General features: G+C 42.5%; 1 protein-coding gene across 1 annotated transcript; it reads right to left on the bottom strand.

Annotated features, from left to right (window-relative positions):
- Positions 1 to 81: 81 nt before the first annotated feature.
- Dgat2l6 (diacylglycerol O-acyltransferase 2 like 6) lies at positions 82 to 23,235 on the bottom strand. The gene is made up of 7 exons (XM_032890469.1): positions 23,056 to 23,235; positions 5,229 to 5,339; positions 4,822 to 4,892; positions 4,248 to 4,452; positions 3,240 to 3,414; positions 957 to 1,168; positions 82 to 516 (listed from the first exon to the last, which is right to left on the bottom strand). Exons 1-7 carry the CDS (start codon positions 23,138 to 23,140, stop codon positions 416 to 418), a joined length of 960 nt encoding a protein of 319 aa, XP_032746360.1. The 5' UTR covers positions 23,141 to 23,235; the 3' UTR covers positions 82 to 415.
- Between the last annotated feature and the right edge of the window lie 1,038 nt (positions 23,236 to 24,273).

Genomic DNA, 24,273 nt, shown 5'->3' with positions numbered 1-24,273 from the left:
TGCTAAGCTTAAACCCAAATACTAACGATGTCACTAAGGTTTGTGGGGAAGAGGTACAGAATGTCTTGTCTTCTTATTACTTTCATTGGGAATTTGATGGGAGTGACTTGGTTTATTGTCATAAAACTACAACATGTGACAGAGCTACCCCCTCCCCAGTCCTCTCCTGCCTTCCCTTTATTCAAATCTGTCCTGGCTACTTGGGTGGGGATTCAGGTTCTGGATTGCCAGTTCAGTAAGCATTTCCGGCTTGGTTGGTCTCTTCACATCTTTAAAAATCCGTCTCTCAAATTCTTCCTTCCATGAGGCTTCACCTGGATCCCTTGTGTATTTGAGCTTCAGTTACAGAGACTTTGACTCATATAACTGTCAACTCTCCTGAGTCTTGGAGAAGTCATATTTAGTTTTGTGTTGGTCAAACAGCTTGCGTGGGGGCACTGATGTAAAGTTCAAAGTACTTTGCCACGGTCTCCTTGTCAGGATCAAGGATCTTGGGGACTGGCAAGGGCTCTCCAACTATGGAGAAGGAGCAGAGACAAGTGTCAGAGTCCCTATCCCAACAACTCTACCCACACCTTAGTAGGAGGGTGCAGTCTAACAGTATTTGGGGGCTGTTCCCCTCCCTTCACTTTTCCCTCCTCACTCCAGCTATGTCCCGGCTCTCATTCTATGCTTGCTTAAGTCTCACCAATGCTCCAGAGAATAAAACCCAACACGGGGACGAGCTGAATGAGTTATTTAAATAATGATGCTCCTATGCTATCTGGTGAGCTCTGTCCCACCCATGAATGGCCCCGTGTTATCTGTTTGGTTGCCCTTCCCACCCTGCTTTCAGCCACACCTATCACAATTCCCTTAGTGCTCCCTGGTTGTGAGCCAGATTGACTCAGGATTGATAAATGACTTGGGGTGGGGGACCAAGGACTTGAGTGGCTGAGAAAAAGTAGAAAGCTCACCAACAGTGGTAATGGGATGGTTGAAAGGCAAAAAGCCCCAGGATCCCCTAGTGAGGCCCCTGCCATGAAAAGTACAGAAATTTATGCCTAGGATTCTTTTGCCAATTTTCTGGAAGTTTTTTTGGAAGAACCTTAGCCATGTGCCTTCAGGAAAGGTCTCTTGGTTGTAAGCCTCATTCTCACCAAAGGAGTAAGAAGGGACAAGATATGCTCTGCAAAGGCAAGGACAACAAATATAAGCTTTTCATTAAGGCAAAATCTCCCCTAGGAACATTCTCTTTGTGGTGGGAAATGTCCCCAACCTCCCAACAATACGACAAGCTTTCAATCACCCAGACATCCCCAGCCTCATGCTTCATTCCTCCATTGGGATTTCAGTGTAGCTGCTGCCAATGATAGGAAGAAGGAAGCTAGCCTGGGAGACCTAGCATCTTCATTCATTCAGCATGCAGCATGATCTTCCCAAATTGGGCGTGCATACTTGCCACATCTTTCTCTAAAGTCCTCCCAGAGTTCCTCGCTGCAGCCCTCACTGCTTAGCATGAGCTCAGTGTCCTAGCCCTCCCTTTGTGACCAGCTTCCCCACTACTTAACCATACTAAGTGTGCCAAGTCCTCTCTTATCTCGCCTGTTCATTCTATTCCCTCTGACTCCTCCCTCTTTGTGTGGCAAATTCCATTTTGCATTTCAGTATTCTGTTTTTTGGTTTTTTTTCCTTCTTTTTTTTTTTTCGAGCTGGGGATGAACCCAGGGCCTTGGCGCTTTAGGCAAGCACTCTACCACTGAGCCAAATCCCCAACCCCCAGTATTCTGTTCTAACCAATCACACTCCCTTAAAGAAATCTTTGATGACCCAGATTCCCCACTGTAGGTTTGCTATCCCTCAGCTACATCTTCCTCCTGTACTGCTTTCCCATCTCCTGCCTTATTGTTATCCTTTACCTGTCTGGCCAATCAAGAGTGAAAATCCTGACAGTTCTCTTTGAATCCCTAGAATCTGACCTGGTCTGGTCTGGTGCTGCATATATCATATCCCTCATTGAATGCCTGATTTTTCCCATTCGTTTCTTTGTTTACTGTATCATTTTTGAGGTTCTGAGGATTCAACCCAGAGCCTTACCATGCCAGATAAGCTCTTATCACTAAGATGAACCCCAGACCTTTAAACATTTTTAGCTGGGGACAGGATCTTGCCAACTTGTGCAGGTTGGTTTTGAACTTGTAGTCTTCTTTCTTCAGATTCTAGAGTAGAGGGTATTACAGGCATGTGCCACAATGCCTGGCTTTCTCCCCCATTCTGGTCTGATTGGTAATACCTCCTCATATTTTAACTTTAGCACAGTTCAGATGTTATTCTCTGATGAAACTAAAGTCTTTCCAGAAATTCGTACTTCCAAGCATTTTTGCATACTTCTCCTTTATCATACTTCATTTACACTACAAATTTGCATTGGGTTCTTTTTTATGTCCCAGCACTGATTTAGGCCATGTGAATGAGAAGACTGGGGAGACTAGTGGGGAGTGAAGTCAGGGAGGTGGCAATGACCAGGTTCTTCAAGATCTGTGTGGCATGGGAGTCACTGAAACATTTTGAGACATGATACAACTTGACTCATGGTTATCAGGATCATTCCAGGTACAACTGGGAATAGAATCTTGGAGGTGAGGGAAGCAGGGACAGAAGCAAAGTTCCAAGTATTGAATTGATCCAGTAGAGAGATGCTGGGTGTTTAGACCATGAGGATGGTAGTTGAGGTGGTGAATAGCTGGATTCTACATATATTTTGTTATGATATGTGCATGGATTTGTCACCTATCTTAGATTGTGAATCTACAAGCACCAGGTATCATTGATTCCTGTATTCCCCTGTCCTGTACTATACCTGACACCCAGTAAGTATTTGACAGCTGCTGAAAACACTCTCTAGGGGCATCCTCTGAGCAGCTATTCCCTGAGCACCCAACCAGTGCCTTCATCACCCTTGGTGTGTTCTCAGGGACTCCCAGTGAATGAATAAATAAAAAGCAAAATCACTCTGCCCAGAGTTCCAGATGAATGGACCTTCTGCTCTTCTTCTCCTAGCTTCAAGATCTAGAAGTACACACCAAAATGTCTAGAGGTCCAAACACCCCTTCCCCCAGGCATAATATGAAGGATCAAAGGGAGTAACCAGAGTAAAGAGGGGTTATCTAGTAGGTTTCCCAGAGAGGGTACCATTGTGGTTAGTGCTACAGAGGGCCCAAGGTACCCTGACAAGAGAGACCCTGAACCTAGGGACCCACCCTGTCTTCAGTGCTAGCTTCACAAAACCTTTTCGTTTTTTGAGGTAGACCGTGGAGACTCCTGGGCAGCATAAGAGGGCTTCGGAAGCTCCACCTGGCACAATGATCACAGCATTGCCTGAGCCTCTTTGGGTCAGCTTGTGTTTCAGGGCCAACTCACTCACTGGACAAATACCTGTGAAACCAAAGAGTCAAGTGGTAGATAGGATGAACTTGGCCTGAGTGTGGGAGAAGATTCCTCCAGGCCCTTTGTGCTGGAGGCAGTTACCACTATCTGCCTTTGGTTTTGTGTCTTGGGTTAACCCTAACCTGAAAAGGTATCCTTAGTGACAGTTGCTTGCCTGCCTTGGTAGGGCTCCAGGGATCTACAGACAGACTGATTTTCTCTGTCTGCTTCCATTCATAGTCTCCTGTTCTCCAGATGAACAGGCTTCTAACATTATCTTCTATTCTCTACTAGAGTGGTAGAATTTGCATCCAAAGTCTAGCCATCAAAGAAACTCCTGATACATAGTCATACCAACCTAAGAGGGGAGTGAAACATCCTCTGAGATTTCTCTCGAGATAAATTCATCTTACCTTTTAGGGTTTTTTTTTTTTTCAGTTGTTTTCTGATGTCCAGGAAGATAAATATTCATCCAGAGAGAAGGGAATCTGTCACAATGCCCTGGTTTGGAGCCTGGCACTAGAAAACTGTTCTGAATTCTGATGGGTGAATCTCCTTTATCATTTGGCATCTTAAACAAGGATGAAGGGGTTCCCCAAAAGATTCAGGACATAGACCAAAGTTGTATGTACTAACTGGTATGAGAGACTTTACAATGTCTTTAAGATGCCTTGAAATGAGAGCTGATACACACACACACACACACACACACACACACACACACACACACACGCACACACAACTGAAAGAAGCCAAGTCTTCTATCACAGAATGACTGCCAGGGAATATTGGGGTGGGCATCTTCAGTTGAATTTCAGAACAGGATGATTTGTTGTACTCACCCATGGACATCACATAATCTCGCACAAATGGGATCCAGAAGATTCCTTCTAAGGTTGCTAAAAAGGGAGTGATAGAAGGGAAAACCCTGGAAAAGCCAGTGGCTTCAGTAGCAAAGTTGATGAAGGCACCATAACAGAGAATGCCATGGGGGTGGCTGAGAATGATGTAGTTGTGCTTGGGAGAAAGGTCATGGGTCTTCACCAGCTGTTAAAGCAAGATTGAAGAAGACGTATCAGGTAGAAAGAAGAAAGGATGTGAAAACTCAGAGCCCAGCCAATAGTCTTTATGTCCTTGCTCATTAGGACATTACTGTCACAGAGATTCCCAGGGATTACGGTGGTAAGAGATGCTGGACTGGATTTGCCACTGTGGAAAAGGTATTGTTCATCTGTCTCCCCACTTGCACATCTATTTTGGATTTTTGTTCTACATTATACTGTTAGGCCTTCACCTTCCCTGCTGGCCATTAGAGCCCTTGAAACATAGATCTCAGTAGGAAGTGGGAAGTCAAGCACTAAGGAGCAAGGGCATCCGGAAGAAAGAAAGATGGGCATCCAGAGGAAAGGTAGTTACCTTTACTGGGAAGTAGCTTTGGAAATACTTCCAGAGGGTCCAGTTTCGTACCCAAGCTGAACGCCTACCATCTGTGCACAGAGAAAAAAAGAGAGGGGCAACTGGGCTGTCACCAGTCCCTCTACCCCTCCCAGAGGTAAAGAAGTTGGCGGATGCTCCTCAAAGTACAGAAGCATCCTCCTTACATTTCAGATGTCCCGAGTCCAACTCCCAAACAGAAAACAAGCAAGATGAGAAGGGAGACAAGTTGAGGTTGGAGGTACTGCCCACAGATCTCTTAAAGCTTCATGGGCAGAGCCAGTCAGAGACCTTTGCTCCCCTCTTCTCCTCATGCCTTTATCCATCCACTTCCCTCTTCTGTTTTCCCGCAACTCAGATTGGGCTATGATTTGGCTCCCATCTCTTACCTTGACTGTGAGTGTTCCAATCATAGGCAACCCAGGCTAAGAGGAGCACAGACAAGGGCCAAAAGCTACTGAATAGCAGGAAATAGGGTATCCCCGCGATGGAAAGAGTTCCTGAGGAGACACAACCCACATGAGCCCTCTGGTTACTTTCAAGGCTTGATACATTTCTCACAATCTCCCCTCACCTCTGCCTCTACACTAAAGGAGCTGGCAAGGCTGATCTGGGGACCTTCTTCCCCTTTCCCCTCAGCCATTGCCTGTCTCTTGTTCTGTGTGAGGTCTTCTTGCTCAAGGAGGCTGCAGAACCATGAATTTCTCAGAGTAGGCCGTCAGCTGGGGTCAAAAGGTAGGACTGCTTGACAAAAGGAAAAGCACATTGGCCTGGTGGCTGGTTCTTGTCACTCAGAGAGTTCAGAAGGTTACTCATGAAAGGTTGGTTTTCCTTGCTTTGTTGAGCAGATAAACCCATACACTCTGATGGTTGAGGCCCTACCTGCGGTGTCCAGCTGTTTGTTGTTGAGAAGGAAATGTGTATTAGAAACTGCTTCACTGTGTTTTATTTGTCCCCTTCAAAGGATTTTAACAGAATGGGCAAAGTGTGATTCTTTTAGCAAATAGACCTGGCAGACTACTGGGCAAAGTGTGATTCTTTTAGCAAATAGACCTGGCAGACTACAGAATGCAAACACGTTATGTCTCACGCCAGTGGAGATTGATTTAGTTACTTATTTGTTTCTCCTAGGATGGAATCCAGGACTTGTTCACGACAGACAAGTGTTCTACCACTGAGCTACATCCTCAGCACTGGGTTTCCGCTTTAGATCAGCACGTAGTCTTAGGATTAGGATGCTTGCTCTGGGTACCTCCAGAGTACACCTCACAGAGGCCCTGATGTCGTCAAGACATCAACACACGTTAGGCTTTGTAGCTCATGCCTTTAATCCCAGCACTTGGGAGGTGGAGGCAGGCAAATGCCTGAGTTTGAGGCCAGCCTGGTCTACAGAGAGAGTTCAAGTACAACCAGAGCTCCACAGTAAAACCTGTTCTCGAAAAACAAACAAACAGAAAGAGACACCAACACATCAGGGGAGAATTTGGGATGGTATCTTTGGGCTACTCAGTCCAAGTACTGAGCATCCATTATGAAGAGGAAAGGGTTTTTGTTTTGGGGGGTTTTTGGTGTTTTTTCTTGTTGGTTTGGGGTGTGTGTGTGTGTGTGTGTGTGTGTGTGTGTGTGTGTGTGTGCGAGGGAGTGCGTGCATGTGTGTGCGTTCCCTTTAGCCATTTGCTGCTGAGGCCCTGGGCCCAGCTTTTCCCCAGCTCTTTGAAATGTCCACTAGGTGCAGATTTTTCTATGCCTTTCTGACTCCCAGGGCAGCCTAGTGTTGATCCTTTTCACATGGAGTGGCGAACTCCCCAGATCATGCCAATTCCTCTGATACAGACTCTAAACATCCTCTGCTGTTTGGTGAACTTCCCCATTCTCCATTGCTGTTTAAGCTGGAGCTAACCAGGGCACCCGCCCACCTCTTTGGATGGCAGCTATTCTTTAGATGGGTGGCGCGGCGGTGCACACTGGTGATTGATCTTAGCAGCTGGGAGGTAGAAGCAGGAGGATCAGGACTCCAAGGACATCCTTGGATACATCATGAAGTCAGCCTGGGCTACATGAGACTATCTCAAGAGAGAGAGAGCAAAAGAGTGAAAGCGAGAGGGTGAAAAAGAGTGTGTGTATGTGTGTGTGTGTGTGTGTGTGTGTGTGTGTGTGTGTGTGTGTGTGTGTGTGTGTGTGTGACATGCTCATTGACACTAGCACATGGTGGGGGATTATCAAGACAGAGTCTTACAGTCTTACATATGCATTCTTGCGATTCAGTTCACACACTGAGGGTGGCCGAACCACTGAAATGGATGCGCTGTGATCTCTCATCCTAGTCGGCTATGGCGCTCACTAGCTCTCTATCTGTGCATTCATTGCCTCCCTTTTTGTGTGCTAGTGGAATTGAATCTAGGGCCTTAGAAATGCTAGGCAAGCATCCGACCACTGAGCTACATCCAGGTTCCTTGTTATCTGTCTGTCTGTCTGTCTGTCTGTCTATTTTCAAGGCAGTTTCAGTTAAGTTACTCAGGCTGGTCTAGAAGTTTGCTACAGTCTAGGTAATCGTTCCACCTCAGGCACCTACCACCATACTTGGCCTCTGTGTATTTTCTCGAATGAAGCGTCTGTTTAGGTCTTTTGTCCGTTTTCCTTTCTCTCTTCACGGTTGTTGAGACAGGGTCTCATGAAGCCCAGACTGCTCTCAAACTGAACAATGTATCCAAGGATGACTCGAAACCTCTTACCTTCCTGTCTCCGTCTCCCAAACACAAGATTGGAGGGATGCGCCAACTTGCACACTCTTTTGCTCACTTTCCATTGATTTGTATGTTTTCTTGTTATGGATTTCTGGGCATTTGAAAATATTTTACACACAAGTACTTTATCTACGGATGGTTTTATAAGTTTTCTTTCCAGTCAGTACTTTCCTATTCACAAGGTATTTATTTCATAGTATAAAAGCTTCTTTTTTTACTCCTTTTTTTTTCGGAGCTGAGGACTGAACCCAGGGCCTTGTGCTTGCTAGGCAAGCGCTCTACCGCTGAGCTAAATCCCCAACCCCATTAAAAGCTTCTTTTTAAACTGAAGTTTAACTTGCCAGACATTTTTGCCTTTGTACATTCCCTTTATAGTACTTTTTAAAAAAATCATATTTATTTGTGTGTGTGCGTGCATTTCTGTGTTATCACTTTAAACACAGTGAGTTATTTCTGCTTTAGGATCTAACATTAATTATTATTATTATTATTATTATTATTATTATTATTATTATTTGTGTGTGTCATTACACACAAGCATGGGAACAACTTTTAGGTTGAAGTACTGAAGTACTCTCTCCTGGCTCTGTTTCATTTCATTTTATTTTATTTTTTTTATTATTATAATTATTTTATTTTATTAAAATAATATAAAAATTTACATTCCACTATCATACATTCCATTTATATACAGTCTATGACTAGAATCATAGAAAAATGCTATTCATTTCATTTCATTTTATTTTATTTTTAAAATATGCTATGTATTTATTTTCATTAAAAAGTCATACAGCTTTCAATTTACTGCCTGGGAACTCATCCACAGGAGTCCCGTGTGCAGTGTATATTGTATTGTATAACAATAGTACAATAGTTTTTTTCTTTTTAAATTTAGGGCCATAATAACATAAATCAGTTGAAAAGAAAGGTAGAAACAGGCTGAGTTCTTAAACATCATTCCTTTTGTAACTGCTAGCATATAAATTGTTTTAGCACAGTACAGACTTTGTGTTTTCTGAAAGACAGTATTTTTGCAGAGCTCTCAGGAGTTGACATTCTAGATGGCTTTACATTTAAATGTAGCTTTCTGAGGGGGAAGACAACTGTCCCTGCTGTGTGAGTGATTGTTTTATTGATTTGAAGATGATTTAAAATTTCCTTTTATTTAACTAAATCTCATTTTCTTGCTCTACTCAAATTTGAAATAAAAAGTTCTTAAACTTCCTATAAGTCATATAGCATAAGTCAGCATTTGCCTTAAATTTGCACATTAAGTTATGACAAGAAGGAAATATTTCTACTAAAGACATAAGACAGTATTCTTTTTGAAGAGACGATATATAACCAAGTAACAAATTGCTGTTTGCGATCTCTGCACAAAGACTACATTAAACAAGCGATGGGAATGCAACTGTCTGGGTGGGTGCTTTGCTGTCATGCTCCAGACCCAGGAATGATCTCCAACACAGCAGAAGTAAATATCATGATTTTGGTTTTGTAATGTATTCCCTGTCTCCTTCCTTCATTTCTTCTTCCTTTCTCTCTCCCCTGTCCCACTCAACTCTGCTTAAATTTAACTTCGAGTTATCTTTTCCTTAATAAGTCACAAGCTCACATTCAAGTGGCCAATAAATTGTGCTGGGTTTTCAATAGCATTATGGATGGATTTTGCTTTAAAATCCACTGTTGTCTCTCTCCATGACAATAAAGGTCTTTTGAAATGAGATCTTTTCACATATATGTATACATATACATACATATGTATACACACAATATACATACAACATATATATACGATATATATATATATATATATTGTGTGTGTATGAAAGAAATTCAAATGGAGTTACCATTTAATGTGGGACAACCCTCCAACCAAATATCTTATGTCACCAAGTAAAATTGTCAGTGCCAGGAATGGAGTCCATTTTGTCGAGTTGTTGACCAAATGCGTTCCATAGATCACTCCAAATATAATAGCCTATGGCTAAAGTCACAACCTATGCCATTGAAAATGGAGAAATCAAGCTAGTTTACTATTAGAAAGTTCATGCAGACTGTCTGGACTTTATGATGCTTTACAAGAGACTTGGCACTCTCCTGGAGGAAAAGGAATCATCAGTAGCATCTAGCAGCAAGCCCTGTAATCTACAACAGTGACCTGCCTTCAAGATCTACTGATCCAATGGTAACAAATGTTATGAAAGTAGACGACCACGTTTTGATTGAGTAAGGACTACTCTGTAAGATGGGATGCATAGCTATCACAGCAAAGGTGACCTAGAACCTGGTACTACATACAACACAAGCCTTTGGGAAAACCTAATACGATTTGTCTTCTAAAACAACAAGCAAGTAAGCAAGCAAGCAAACAAGCAAACACATACACAGACACACACAGAAACACACACAGACACACACACAGAAACACACACACACACACACACAGACACACACACAGACACACACACATAGACACACACACAGACACACACACACACACACACACACACACACAGACACAGACACACACACACCACACACACACACACACACACACACAGAGACACACACACACAGACACACACACACACACACACACACACACACAGACACTGTTTCTGTTTTCATTTTAAAATGAAAACCTTTAAGTTGATCAAGCTATGTTGATCAAGCTATCCTGGAACTCATTCTGCAGCCTAGGCAAGCTTTCAACTTGTGATCCTCCTGCCTCAGCCCCCAGATGGATTGGATTATAGGCCTACACCATCAGGCCCAGGCCTTCCATGTTTTCTACTGAAAATTTGGTAACTTTCTGTTTCACATTTATATCTATGACCCATTCTAAGTTGTTTTCCCACATGTGCACACATGCTTATCTATATACACACAGACATACACAACTAAATTAAAATGTAGTAACAATAATGAAAAGACAGTCATTGTGAATCACTATTCTGTGAAGTTTCTTACCTTCATGATTTTTCTCTGTCTTTATTTTTTAGTAGACACTTTTCTAGCTGGACATGGTATACATCTTTAATCCTAGCACTTGGGAGGCAGATGTAGGAAGTTCTCAGTGAGTTTGAGGCCAGCCTGGTCTACATAGTGAGTTCCAACACAGCCAGTGCTATATAGAGAGACCCTGCCTCAAAACAACAAACAAACAAACAAACAAACAAACAAACAAACAAACCAAGCTTTTCTAAACTCTGAATTCTGTTCCCCTCACCCTACTAGGGATTGAAGTTAGGGCCTTACATATGCTATACAAGAACTCTGTCACTGAGCTTTGTCCCCAGACCAAAAGTCTAAACCCTCAAATGATAGTTCATTTGCTAAGAGCTGGAGCACCCTTCCTATATTTAATAGTGTGATTTACAGCTGCCTTTCCGCCCATTTCAACACATAACACAAACGAAATCTGTGCAGAGCAGATAGAGGTCAACTTTTCCGGTCTTCCCATTTTGTCGAACTGTGGTGGCATCGAGCATATTTCTTTTGAGATGAAACTTTCGGTAGCCTCTGATGGGCATGCTTACTGGCAGTCCCTCACCCCAGCCGAATCAAGATCCATAGGCCCCGACTTGCACAGCCTTCACAGGAAGAAAGTCATGCGCAAACAGCAGTTGCTGCCATGCGACAATGGTGTGAGACAGCATCAGCTGCCCTGCAGCACCCATTTAGCCTGCATTGAGTCCAGGGGCAGGCAAGCCACAGGAGACGTAGGAGTGCTAGGTAACCAACCAGTCAGTGGTATGGGGCCACATCTGGGTTCTAGGTTAACAATCTCTCTGGTTTTAGGGAGCTAGGGAAATTGTTCATTGAGGATGATTGTAGCTGTGTGCTATTTATATGTGGCCTTCACCATGCTGAGATACATTCCTTCTACATCCAGTCTGGTGAGAAAATTTACTTTGAATGAATGTTGACTTTTGTCAAAGTCTGGTTTTCATTTTTATTCTTCTTTGTGCTAATGTGACTAGCATTTACTGATTCTAACATGTTGAAATTGCACATATCCACATCCAAGGGACACATCTTACTTGAACATGGTGAATAGTTTTGATGTGCTCTTGACTTCGGTTGCTTCCACGTTCATCAGGGATATGCCTGTCTACTTAGTGGTCTTGCCTGAGTCTGCTATCGGAGTGATGCTGACACGGCAAAAGGAGCTGGGCAGCTTCTCCTCTTTACCTTTTTGGGAAGAGTTTAAGAAATGTTAAACCGGGTGGTTGTGGTGCACACCTTTAGTCCCAGCACTTGGGATGCAGAGGCAGTGGATCTCTGCAAGTTCGAAGCCAGCTAGGTCTTCAGAGTGAATTCCAGGACAGCTAGGGATACATAGAGAAACCCTGTCTTAAAAAACCAAAAAGAAAAAACAAAGACATGCTGAGATTAACTCTTCTTTGGGTGGTTAGAATTCAGTGACGTTGCCATTGCCCTGTGGTTCTAGGCTTGGATTTATTGAGAGGTTGTGGATTACTGAATCAATCTACACTCTTTATTAGTATATGCACATTTTTGGGTTGGTATGTTTGTATTTCTGTTCTTCTATGATTCATACTTGCTAGGTTGTAGATGTCGGGAGACTTATCCACTTCATTTAGGTTATACAATTTATTGCTTGTATGAGACTTTTCATAGTGGTCTCTTGAGATCTCTTTCTTTGGTGGTAGTTTTAAAGTCTTCTCTTCAATTTTTATTCCATGTAATATTCTCTTTATATTGGTTCATCCACTAACCATTTGTTAATTTTATTTTTATCTTCAAGAGCTGAACTTTCGCTTCAGTTGATATTTTCATTTCATTTCTCTATGACCCATCCCTGTTACTCATTTTTTGTGCTGTCATTAGTAGACCTGGATGTTTCTGTCTCTAGTTCAAGTATAAACTTAGGTTCCTTCTTATTTGAATTATTATTTTTTCTTTAGTTAGGTGCTTATCAACATAAACTTTTTGTTGGATTTATAAGTATTTAATGGTGTTGAACTTTAAAGGTCTATTTTCAGTTGCTTCTTATTTTGACCCCTCATTTCTTCTTTCCTTCTTTCCTCCCTCCCCTTCTTTCTGTCTTGTTCTGTCTGTCTGCTCCATTCCTGTCCCCAGTTAAGACCCGATTGTTTGTCAGTCTAGACTGGCCTTGACCTAGAAATCATCTTACTTCAGTCTTCTGGTTGTCTAAAAAAAAAAAAACCAACAAAAATATACAAGTGCATAAATAAGCAATACATTCTTAGGATTTTCTCTGGGTGATCACCCTATCTGCAAACCTTTTAGTATCTTGTCACACTAGCTAGAGTTTTTCGTGTGTTAATACAAGTACTGAAGATACTCCTCCCAGTCTTGGAGATTAGGTTTTGTCTGTTTTATCTTTCTTCGTCAAGTATAGTGATGTTTGTTAACTGTGGCGTATTCTGTACACATTCTTCCTTAGGTTGACAATGTTCCTGTCTATTCCTAGTTTGTGAAGAGGTAAATGTTCCTCCACCACCTCTCTCTCTCTCTCTCTCTCTCTCTCTCTCTCTCTCTCTCTGTTATACATACATGTATGCATGTGTATACATATGAGCAGTTTCAAGTGTGTGTGGGTTGCACATGTGTCTGGGTGCATATAGAGGCCCAAGGTTGATGTCAGCTGTCTTTCTTGATAGGTCATAGGATTTCTCTCTGAAACAGGTGCTGTCTAGTCTAGCTTGCCAGTGCACTCTAAGATTTCCTGTCTCTGCTTTCCCAGTGCTGGGATTACAGGCAGTTGACATTCCTGTCTGGATTAAATGAATTCTCGGGTTCCAAACTTCAATTCACACACCTGCGCAGCAAGTGCTCTATCCACAGAGAACTCTCCCAAGATCCTTTGCTTTACTTTTTAAGATTTTAATTTTACATATTTTGAGACTATAATACAACTGTCTACAATCCCCAGATTAGAATTATGACTTCCCTTGAATCAGTAGAACTGATTTCTACCAGTTCTAATATTCAAATGATTCTATTTTCCACTTCCAGGCTACTACCTGGTCAAAGCCATCATTATCTCTCTACGTGAATATCAGTGTCTTTGAAACTAAAAGCTCGGATTACACAAGATACAATCCACAGACCATGAAGCTCAAGAAGAAAGAAGACCAAAAAGTGGATGCTTCAGTCTTTCTTAGAAGGGGGAACAAAAAATATTCACAGGAGGAAATATAGAGACAAAGCTTGGAGCAGAGACTGAAGAAAAGGCCATCCAGAGACTGCCCCACCTGGGGATCCAGCCCATATACAGACACCAAACCTAGACAGTATTGCTGATGTCAAGAAGTGCATGCTGACAGGAGCCTGATATAGCTGTCTCCTGAGAGGCTCTGCCAGAGCATGACAAATACAGAGGCGAATGCTCAGAGCCAACCATTGAACTGAGAACAGGGTCCCCATTGGAGGAGTTAGAGAAATGATTGAAGGAGCTGAAGGGGTTTGCAACCACATAAGAACAACAATACCAACCAACCAGAACTCCCAGGGACTCAACCACTACCCAAAGACTACCCATGGGTCTAGCTGCACATGTAGCAGATGATGGCTTTGTTGGGCACCAATGGGAGGAGAAGCCCTTGATCCTGTCAAGGCTCGACCCCCCAGTGTAGGGGAATGTCAGGGTGGGGAGGTGGGAAGGAGGGGTGGATGGGTGAGGGAACACCCTCATAAAAGAAGTGGGTGTGGGATAGGGGGGCTTATGGATGGGAAACTGAGAAAGAGGATAACATTTGAAATGTAAATAAATAAAAAAATCCAATAAACAAAAAAAAAAACCAATTCCATACTTTCACTGGCATCTGGGTGCAGCCAGTACAGTGCATTTAAACCTGGTTCTGCTGCTACTGTGCATAACAGGAACATGTGTCAAAATGGCATGCCCATGGCCTTGTGAACACTTATTGGTGCTTTGTTATAAATATAGAACGTTACAAGAATAAATGGCCTGGGCATGGTGGTATATGTCTATAACTGCAGTACTGTGGGAGCAGAGTCTGAGGCAGAGGCACGGTTTACATATGTGTAAGGAAAGTGTCCATGATGAAAGAAGCCCAGCCTCCTAAGTTTGGTCTAGAGGGTCCTTTGTGATCCAGTCCCTGGCTTATTTATTGCGCTATGTTTTAGGCCCTTCAGCTCATTCTGATATTGAGCTCAGGGATTTTGTGCACGCCGCCCTTCTTTGCCTGGCAAGCTGGTCCCTCAGCTGTTTGCCTGGCTGGCTCCTAATCACTTTTCAGACCTCAGGATAAATGGCGTATGTTCAATAATTTGAGGCTGCCTTTGACATGTCTCTCTTTTCTAAATAAATGAGCTTCTCTTCTCCATCCACATCCCCCATCTCTGTTGCTACTGATCTGCTCTAGGAGTGGGCTTCTTCCGGTCTCCATGGTGGCCTTTTGTCTGTCTTCAGCTGCTGTTCCCCTTCCAGTCATTTCTGAAGCGTCTCCTCATGCACATTTCCATTTCCAAAAACCATCCATACTTTTCCATTGTCGAGCAAATCAAGTCTTGACAAATTTGTTCAGCTCTGTCCTGAGCAGACCCAAGTATCTCCTAGCCATGTCTTGTAGTATCCGTCCTCATAACTTCCTATGCTGCTTGCCCATGTTTCTCAAAGTGTAGTCCCATATGGGTGGAATGTTTTCTTGAACATATGAAGACTAAAAATGACTTCATGGTGGTGTTATAAAGATTTCAGTTCAAACAAACTATTCAAACTACAGAAACTGTTCATTTAACAAAAGCATTATGCTAAGTGTGGTATACACAGCTGTGGAAAGCATAAGAAAGCCTGAAGTCAAGGAATCAGGTGCTCGACCACCTCAGCACATTTAGCCACTCTGCTCTATTATTTTGATTACCTTCTTCCCAACTTCTGTCTTACCAAATTCCTTCATCCTTCAAGGCTACCTTAAACAATACTTCCTTCATGGTATCTTTGATAATTCCACAGGAAGAATTAAAAGCTTTTTCTCTACACACTTAAAACATACTTGTGCCCCTGTTTATTACTGTTTTATCATGTTCCCTTGTGTAACTAGTACCACATCTGTCTGGCTCTCTCCCCATTAGACAGTGATTAGCACATTGCCAAGCAGGGGGCGATGGTTTATGATAAACTGTTGCTACATAGAGCTGTACAATATCAAGTGGATTTCCAAATTCTCCAAGTGGCAGGTGAAAGTTAACAGGATGAGAAAACACCGGTGACCTTATTCTCAACAAGGAAAAGTCTTCTGTGCGCTTCTTGTGCATGTCAGGCTACAGTGACCAGCTGTTCACGGTATTAGCTGAAAACTCTTCTAGGAGAAAACATTATGCTTTGGGGCAATGGCCAAAGTCTGAGTGTTGGCAGTCGCTTCAGTGCTCTCAGAAATCCAAGAATGTAGTTAGAGTTTCCAAAAGAAATGTCTGTGCTTCTTTAGATTGTTTATTGGAACCAAATCAATGATAAATACTACTTGCCAGAGTAGAAGTGAATAAAATAACTGAAGGAGCATTGACTGAGCCTACCTCTTAGGAAATCTATGTGCTAAAAGCCAGGAGGAGATTGTTGGGGAAGAGAAAGGCAAAGAGACTAAATATGGAAGTGGAAATGATCTGGTATGGTGAGTGTTGAACAGTGATTATGAAATACAGTGCTGTTTGACTTCCGCTGGGCATTATCTCACTTAATCTTCTCATTACCTTGGGAGGTAATGACCTATTATCTTATAATAATAATAATAATAATAATAATAATAATAATAATAATAATAATAAATCAATAACTTATTATCCTCACTTTACAGATGAAGAGATGAAGGCTCAAAGAATAAAAAATCATCATGCCAAGACTTAAAAAAAAAAGAGAGAGATTACATTTGTTGGGTCTCTAGCAAGTGTCTGACACTTTTTATGTGATAAGAGCTATTTTAAGTACTTTTCTGTGTTAACTCATATCAATATACACAGAAAGCAACGTCCCTTCCTTCCAGAACCTCCCAGCCTTATATGGAAGATACCTCCCAAGATGAATTCCAGTTGATAGAAGAACAGAGCAAGGAAGAGCTCAAGGAAGGTTTTGGAAACAGTCATTTCTAAGGTCTTTGGGTAACCTGCTGAAGTACATGAAGGATCCATAGAATGAGTTGGCTCCAGAAGAAAGCTGCAGAGATGAGTCCTAACCCTCAAGGGCATAAGTCAGGAAAAGGTGTCCAGCAGAGGAATGGTAAGGACCCCATTCATATCAAGTACCTGTGAGAACAGGAGAAACTGTAGGCAGGGAGCTGAGTGAAGGGGTTCCATGAGTCATATGACTAGAAATGGAAAGCTGAACAAGGCTATATGGCTTCTCCAACTAATTTGAAAGCTGCCAAGGAAATCGAGTATGATGATACATGTCTGTCATCCCAGCACTTGGGAAGCTGGGCTTCAAACTGAGCTCCTGTCTCAAAAGAACTCACAAAAGAACAAAAAAGAGGAAAAGATGCCATGGAGATCGAGACTTTTCAGCCCAGTGCAATTGATTGGACGCAGGAATGCAAAGGCACAGTGGAGGACATCTTGCCGGGGCCCGCGGGGATTGCATCAAATACGCTCAGGTTGCTAAGACCCCATTATTCTTCTTGAAATTGCAATAACATCAGTTTCTGTTGCCCATGTTTGAAGCACTTGCCATGCCTCTATGGATCAAATGGCAAGGCTGACATAGTCGTAAGAGGCGGTACTGTGATCTGAACTTATGCTGGAAGTTCACGTGAGATAAACTAGATTGATGCAAAGGGTTTAAGAGACGGGTCCTTTAAGCTAGACTAACGTTGTTATTTCTGGAGTAAGCTGATAAAGATGAGTTTTGCTTTCTCTTGCTCATCTCTTTCTTGCATACTCTCTCACTCTTCTGATTTCCACCCGAGAATAACACAAGACAGCCCTTCTCTGATGCTGGCACCTTGACATTGGGTGTCCCAGTCTCCAGTACCCTAGACACAATACTATTATGCATGAGTTGCTCAGACTGTGGTATTTTGCTATAGCAACAGAAAATAAAAGCAGATGGGACAGTGGAGCTCCAAATGATGTCAGTTTCTATAATAAAAAGGAAAAAAAATTAACATGGATTGAGTATTTTCTCATCTTGTTGGTTTGTAGAACACTCATCAGAGTCAGAAATATGCACTGTTTCTATGGTAGATGGGACTTGCCTGACTTGCTCGAGGTCACATAGAAAATGGCAGTCTTTTACACACAGGTTCTTGTGGCAAGCAAGTGGCAGAACTTATCTGACACCCAAGACTATGCCCTATTTTTGTAGTAACAAAAAAACAGAGGAAGGCAAGCACCCACACAAAAAGGATGACTAAAAGAGGGGAAAACATGGAGTTAATGGTTTCTCTCGAGGAAGACAAAATCTGGGAAGAAGATATTACATTTAATGTCAAGTTAACTTCTCTGAAAAACCAAAGAATCTGTTTTCATTCTCATAGAGCTTATTAGGTAGAAGGGTAAAACTGGAGTCTGCAGTAAAGTCCCTGAATATAAAAATTTAATAGATAAACGGTCATAGGTTCTGGTTAAACACTACCTACTTTAATAATTTACTCTTTATAAAACCATCTTTGTTTTGAGGGTCTTGTTATACTCACAATGTAGCCCAGGCTACACTAAAACTCATGGCTGGACAACTGTCCAAATGCTAGGATTACAGGCTTGAACTGCTATGTCTACATACATCACAACCTCTTGAAATGTATTCATTTGGATGCCATGCCTTTTAACTTCACTGCTCTCCAGAAAGCCATAGTGGAAAGGGGGCTTTCCAGGCTCCTTGTTTAAAAGTTAATTCAACTTCTGTAAAATGAAAATGAACATTGTAAGTTTTCTACATATAAGAGATGCTATCCAGTATATTCTTGAAAAGTGCCCTAGGCCTTCAGAAGTGGCACAGTCTAGAAAGCTTTACAGAAAGGATATGGGTCAAGTAATTTCCCTAAGGAGAGGATGTTCATTGACAGTCTAAGAAGAACATTCATCATCCAGTCAAGGAACTAGGCCGAGTAGAAGTGAAGGGGCATTCTCTTACATCCTATGAGTAGATTGCTTGAAATACAAGCTTCAGGGAGACGAGCTGATGCAGGGTCAGAGCCAGAGAGTAGAAACTGTCAAAGATGCCCAGGTTACTAAACTTGTACATCATCAAGCTAGCCATAGGAAACCATTATTTTTGAGCATCAAAGGGATATGATCAGATTTTTTTTTTAGCACAGACTGGGAATCTAGTTCAGTGTGAGCATGAGGCCTTGGGTTTAATCCCCAATACTGGGGTAAAAAAGACTTTTGGGAGCAGCAGAACAGATTGAAGAAAGTGGAGATCTGGAGGGCCAGAACTATTTTCCATAGCTCTGAGAGATCGCAATGCCAAGCCCAGAAGAGACATATAGAGAGAAATCCTCTGAAAGAAAGCTGCCTCTCAGAGGGCTGTCAGAGCTACCATCTTGCCTATCTCATCTTTTCACCCTTTCTCCTCAATCCCTCCATTATACTTATCCTTCTGTCTCTTTGCTCCCACTCTCCCCTGCTTTCCATATGTTCTCCACATAACATCCAACAGTGGTTGATGTTGGTTATGATTCTGAATACCATTCAGAAAGAATCACTGAAGAGTCTGAGAGCAAGACAGAGGGAATAAAGGAGAGAGAGAAAGAGGAGGGAGGGAGCTTTTTCCATGCAGACCATTTCCTGTGGACACTGCTAAGGGGCTGGTGATCTAAGCCTTATAGGATTCCCAAGCTTGGCTAAAGTTACAGAGTGAACAGTAATCTCACTGTGCTGTACTTCTGGACTCATGACCTGAACACGCCATGGTCCTCTGCTCCCCTCCCAGCCTCCTCAACCTGTTGTAAGATTTTCTTGACTTGGCACCCTAATATATTTTTTTTTCGTTTTTCTTTTTCCTCCGAGCTGGGACCCGGGCAGGGCCTTGCGCCATAGGCAGCGCTCTACCACTGAGCTAAATCCCAACCCCTAATATTTCTTTCTCCTGGCTCTTTCACTTACGACGGTCTACAATACAGTATAGTGATTTGTGTCTTTTCCCAGCCCTGGCATATGAAATGTGTATAGTGACCGAATGGTTCATTTCCGTTAGTTGATAGCAAAGAGCCTATAACTAACTCATTGTTACAGTCTCAGCCAAGGCAGCTTGAAGTCTTTTAATGAATATTCTTTCTATGACAGAATTTGTGTTTGATGTATTTGATGAACAGAATTGAATGTATTTGACACCTCTGTGGCTATTATACTCTATCCGACGACTGTTTTGGTAATCTGAAAGACCCAGCATTCTTGAAATTCTTAGCATAACCACTAAAGAACAGAAACAGAATGTTATACAAGTGGAATGATGATCAGTCTAAAACAAGTCAAGACAGAGAGAGCCAAGAAACACACACATGAAGATATGCTCAGTATCATTAGTCATTAGGAAAATGCAAATAAAACCACGATGAGGTCTCATTCATACTCATTAAGATGGTTAAAAAAAATCCCAGAAGCTAAGAGTTGTTGATGATGCAGAGAAATCTGAACCCTGTGCACTCTTGTGAGAAATATAAGATGGTGCAGCCACTGTGCAAATCGGGTTGGCAGGTCTTCAAAACATTATAAAATAAGATCGTCATATAGCCCATAGAATCCCTCTCTCTGTGTATCCTAAAGATTAGAAATCAGGGTTTCAAAGTCGTTGTTAAACATTCATCCTTAAAACAGCATTATTCCTAATGGCCTAGAGGGAGACGTGCTCACCAATGAATGAATGAAAGAGTATAGAGCATTTAGTGTAAGCATAAAAGTGATACTTGATTTAAAAGGAAGGAGCTTTTGACATATGATACCGAATGAATAAACTCACATGACTTTTATTAAATAAATAAATAAGTAAATAAATGAACTAGTGAGTAAAAGTGACCATTTTGGACACGATAGTCTAAAATAGAAAAAACTCCCACGGACAGAAATTAGAATGGTAGTTACCAGAGCTGGGCAGCAGGCAGAGAGGAACTTAGGAATTTAGGGTTTGATGGGTATAGAGTTTCAGTTTAGAATGATGAAAACTTTTGGACATGGCTTGGAACACTGTAGAATACAATGTGGAACACAGTGGTTAATGCAACTGAACTGGTACTTAAAACAAGGAATTTTGTTCTTTCTATTTTTATCATAATAAAAAAATTTTACCAAAGCAGACAAAAAAAAAACATTTATTTTTATGTGTTTTCACTGGTGACACAATGGTGCCATCATGTGTCCCTAACATTCCCATTCCGCTCCTCCAGCTCTTCCAGGGTAGCTCACTGGGAGGCAGTGAGCTTTAATGAGGAGGAGGAGGAGGAGGATGCCCCTTGCTTTCTGGATCTCTTACATAGGGTGTCACCTGATATACCCTCTATCTAATCCTGCTGGACATCAGTGTCTGTCCTCTGAAAGGGAAAAATGAATAAGGAAGAGGAAAGCCTGAGAAGTATCTTCTGGGAGCAAAGTAAAACTGTATTGAAAATAGCTGCGAGGGTAGCCAGAACAACATGAGCATGTGTGTTCAAGCCATACCAAAGAGACCTGCCGGAAATACCCTCTTACACCCCTCTCCTCCTTCTGTAATGGTGCTGAGCTTGACACCGGTGCTCTACACTGAGTCACAGCTAGTGTCTGCCTGCCTGCCTGCCTGCCTTCCTCCCTCCTCCTCCCTCCCCTCCCTCCCCTCCTCCCTCCCTCCTTCCCTTCCTTCCCTTACTTTATTGATGAGATGGTCTCACTTTATAGATCAGGTTGGCCTGGAACTCAACTGTGTATCCCAGACTGGCCTTAAACTCACAACGCTCCTACCTAGGCCTCCTGAGTGATGGGATCACAGGTGTGAACTACTAGGTCTGCCCATTTTTTTTAAATAAAAGATTTATTTATTTATTTTATATATGTGAATACACTGTCAATGTCTTCAGATACACCAGAAGAGGGCATCAGATCTCTTTACAGATGGTTGTGAGCCACCATGTGGTTGCTGGGAATTGAACTCAGGACCTCTGGAAGAGCAGTCAGTGCTCTTAACCACTGAGCCACCTCTCCAGCCCAGGCCTGCCCAGTTTTAACTTTCTTTTCTTTAAAAAACATTTATCTTCTCTTATCATTATTATTTGTGTATGTATGTGATGTGTGCTGGGTGAATGGGCACATGTGTCATGTGCTGTGTGTGTAGAGGTGAGAAGACTACCCCAAAGGAGTCATTTATTGCCTTCAACTGTGGGCTCTGGGAATTGAAGTCAGGTTTGGTCAGTAAGAGCTTTAACGCGCTGAGAAAAATCTCACCAGGTTTAAATTCTTCTTCTTGACACAGCTAAATAGTTAAATAGATGATGACCTTGGCAGGATGTGGTTTTAATGACGCAGAGGGAGCTTGCATCTTCTGGGGGCTATGGATCCCCTCTGGCAGTCTGATGAAATGTCCAAACCCCCTCTTTGAATAACATTTTGAAGTGCATCGATCCAGTACTCACCTTACAAAGGCGGGCCACCATATTAAAACATAGCTATGGCATTTCTCACAGCTCTCACACGATACAGTAGCATACATGTTTCTCACTCTATTCCTTAAGAAACCAGCGTTAACGGTGGTTCTAGTAACTACTGGAATTTTGAAGTCACCTTGGGCTTAGGCAGATTTGAGATGCCTTCAATGAACAACTCCTCGAAGGAGATGTAAATCTCTCCCGGGTCTGCTACTGACAAACCTCAGCGCTGCCGTCAGCACCCAAAGCTTGTCACCTACTCTCATCATCGAAGGAACAGCTACACAACTAGAGAGGAATGAAAAGAAAGCCACATTTCTTCCCACCCAAACCGGAAGTCCCCAAGCTGCCCAAGCCAACAAGCCTCTGGTTGAGAACCTCTGCTCTAGCTGTGACTTGGTACCACCTAGGTCCTACACATCTCATCACTCAACAAGGCATCATTTCTCCCAGCCCAGTTTCTACGCTTGCTTCTCTAGCTGACTTCCCAGGAAAGCCTTGGCTTCTGGCTTGATCTGGGAGCTCATTAAGCCCAACACTGATCATTGAGTCTGCTGAACAACAGCTAGCTTTTCCTGAAAATTCCAATGTCACTCATACAGCTCTCAGACATTACTGACATTTTTTATAACATTCTTATAATAGGGATATCACCTTAGATCTTTCTAGTAACACCAGCTTATCAAGGAACCACCACTCTGGTCCATTCTTAAACATGATTCCTTTCAGATAGTTTGTAGAAGAGAATTCTGGAGACTGGTAACATCTCAGCAGAGCAGCTGTAGCGTCACTCCTGGGCCCAGGTCTTCAGTCCACTCCCGCACGGTGGAGGGAGCCAGGCAACTGCTGGAACCTCATGCAGAATTGCCTGACCTCTTTCTGGATCTGTCCCCTGGTCCTTGAGGTTTACTCACCTAAAATTACATAAACTGGAATCCACTGTAATACGGAGAGTGTTCGGAGGCCTTCCTGCAGATCAAGACGGGAGAAGAAGGCCATGATCTAGTGTTTCACTGTGGCAAGGAGCCCAACCAGAAGTTCTAAGCCACTTAGATGGAGCTGATGGCAGACTCTTTGCTCTAATCTCTTCTCATCAGGGCTGGTTACTAGCTGAGCTTTTGTCAGGCTTGACTGAACCTTTCCTCCAGTTTTCTGGCCCCACCCCAACTTCCTACACACATAAGGTTGCATATTAGACACCTAATATGTGTCCTTTCTCTACACGTAGCAGTCATTTTCATGAGGCAGCAGTGGCTGTGGGTAGCTTTAGTTGTCGGGTGGTCTCTGACTAATTAGTGCAAGAGAAAAGAATGGCTTTGTTCACCTTACCTAGAGGCTCTGCAAAAGCAGAATAGTAGTACCTGCTTCAGAACCAAGAACTAGGGGCCACATTTGCTTCTGGTTCCCTCAGCCCAATAGAGTTAGTGTTCAGCATGCATGTCTGGACTTCTCGAATTCCTCTTTGTGCCTCTGTTCCCAGGGGTTCTGGATCAGTAAGCCAGACACCATATGGCAAAGCAGGAAAAACACTGCTCGAAGCTCCAACTCCACCACACTCTTCCCTCCCCGCAATGACTATTCCCATTTGAAATTAATCTATTTCTCTCACTCTGTTTGAAAATTAATGTTGGAAGGCAGTGTAGTGGGTAGGAACATAGACTTCAGAGCAGGACAATAGGAGTTTTGAAGGCTTAGATCTAAAGTTCTATTGTCCTGCCTCATGTTATGGTTCACCCGCCTGTAAAGGGAGACAATGAGAATGCCTGCTTCAGTCTTATATTGAGGATGAAATGACTGAGTGAGCACCACTTGCTCAGCACAAGGCTTGCTATATACACCAGCCAACACAGAAATATTTCCTCCTATTCCTTTCGTTTGATTTATGGCTATCGACCATCTATTTCTTTCTGGTTACGGCCCATGCTTCTGTCTACCAAGCCTTTGCAAAATTCAACATCATACCAAGGTCCAGATCTCAGAATTTATTTTTTCCAGTCATTATCTATTAAATGATACTGTTTGCAAGTCACTGTTGTGATGAACTGAGAATTCAGTGGGGAAAATAGCAGACACAATTTCTGACTTCAATAAGCTTAGGGTCTAACAGAAGAGATGGATAGTTTTGTTTTTTT

Source organism: Rattus rattus, chromosome X, assembly GCF_011064425.1.
Source record: "Rattus rattus isolate New Zealand chromosome X, Rrattus_CSIRO_v1, whole genome shotgun sequence".
Classification (NCBI taxonomy): Eukaryota; Metazoa; Chordata; class Mammalia; order Rodentia; family Muridae; genus Rattus; species Rattus rattus.
This window is presented reverse-complemented; position numbering and strand designations above follow the sequence as displayed.

Excerpts from the sequence above, each read along its gene's own strand:
- Dgat2l6 (XM_032890469.1), bottom strand. The coding sequence starts at position 23,140 with ATGGCCTTCTTCTCCCGTCTTGATCTGCAGGAAGGCCTCCGAACACTC. Across the intron at positions 4,453-4,821 it reads AAAGCTACTTCCCAGTAAAG|CTGGTGAAGACCCATGACCT; the intron begins GTAACTACCTTT and ends TTGCTTTAACAG. Across the intron at positions 517-956 it reads CCATCCCATTACCACTGTTG|TTGGAGAGCCCTTGCCAGTC; the intron begins GTGAGCTTTCTA and ends CCTTCTCCATAG.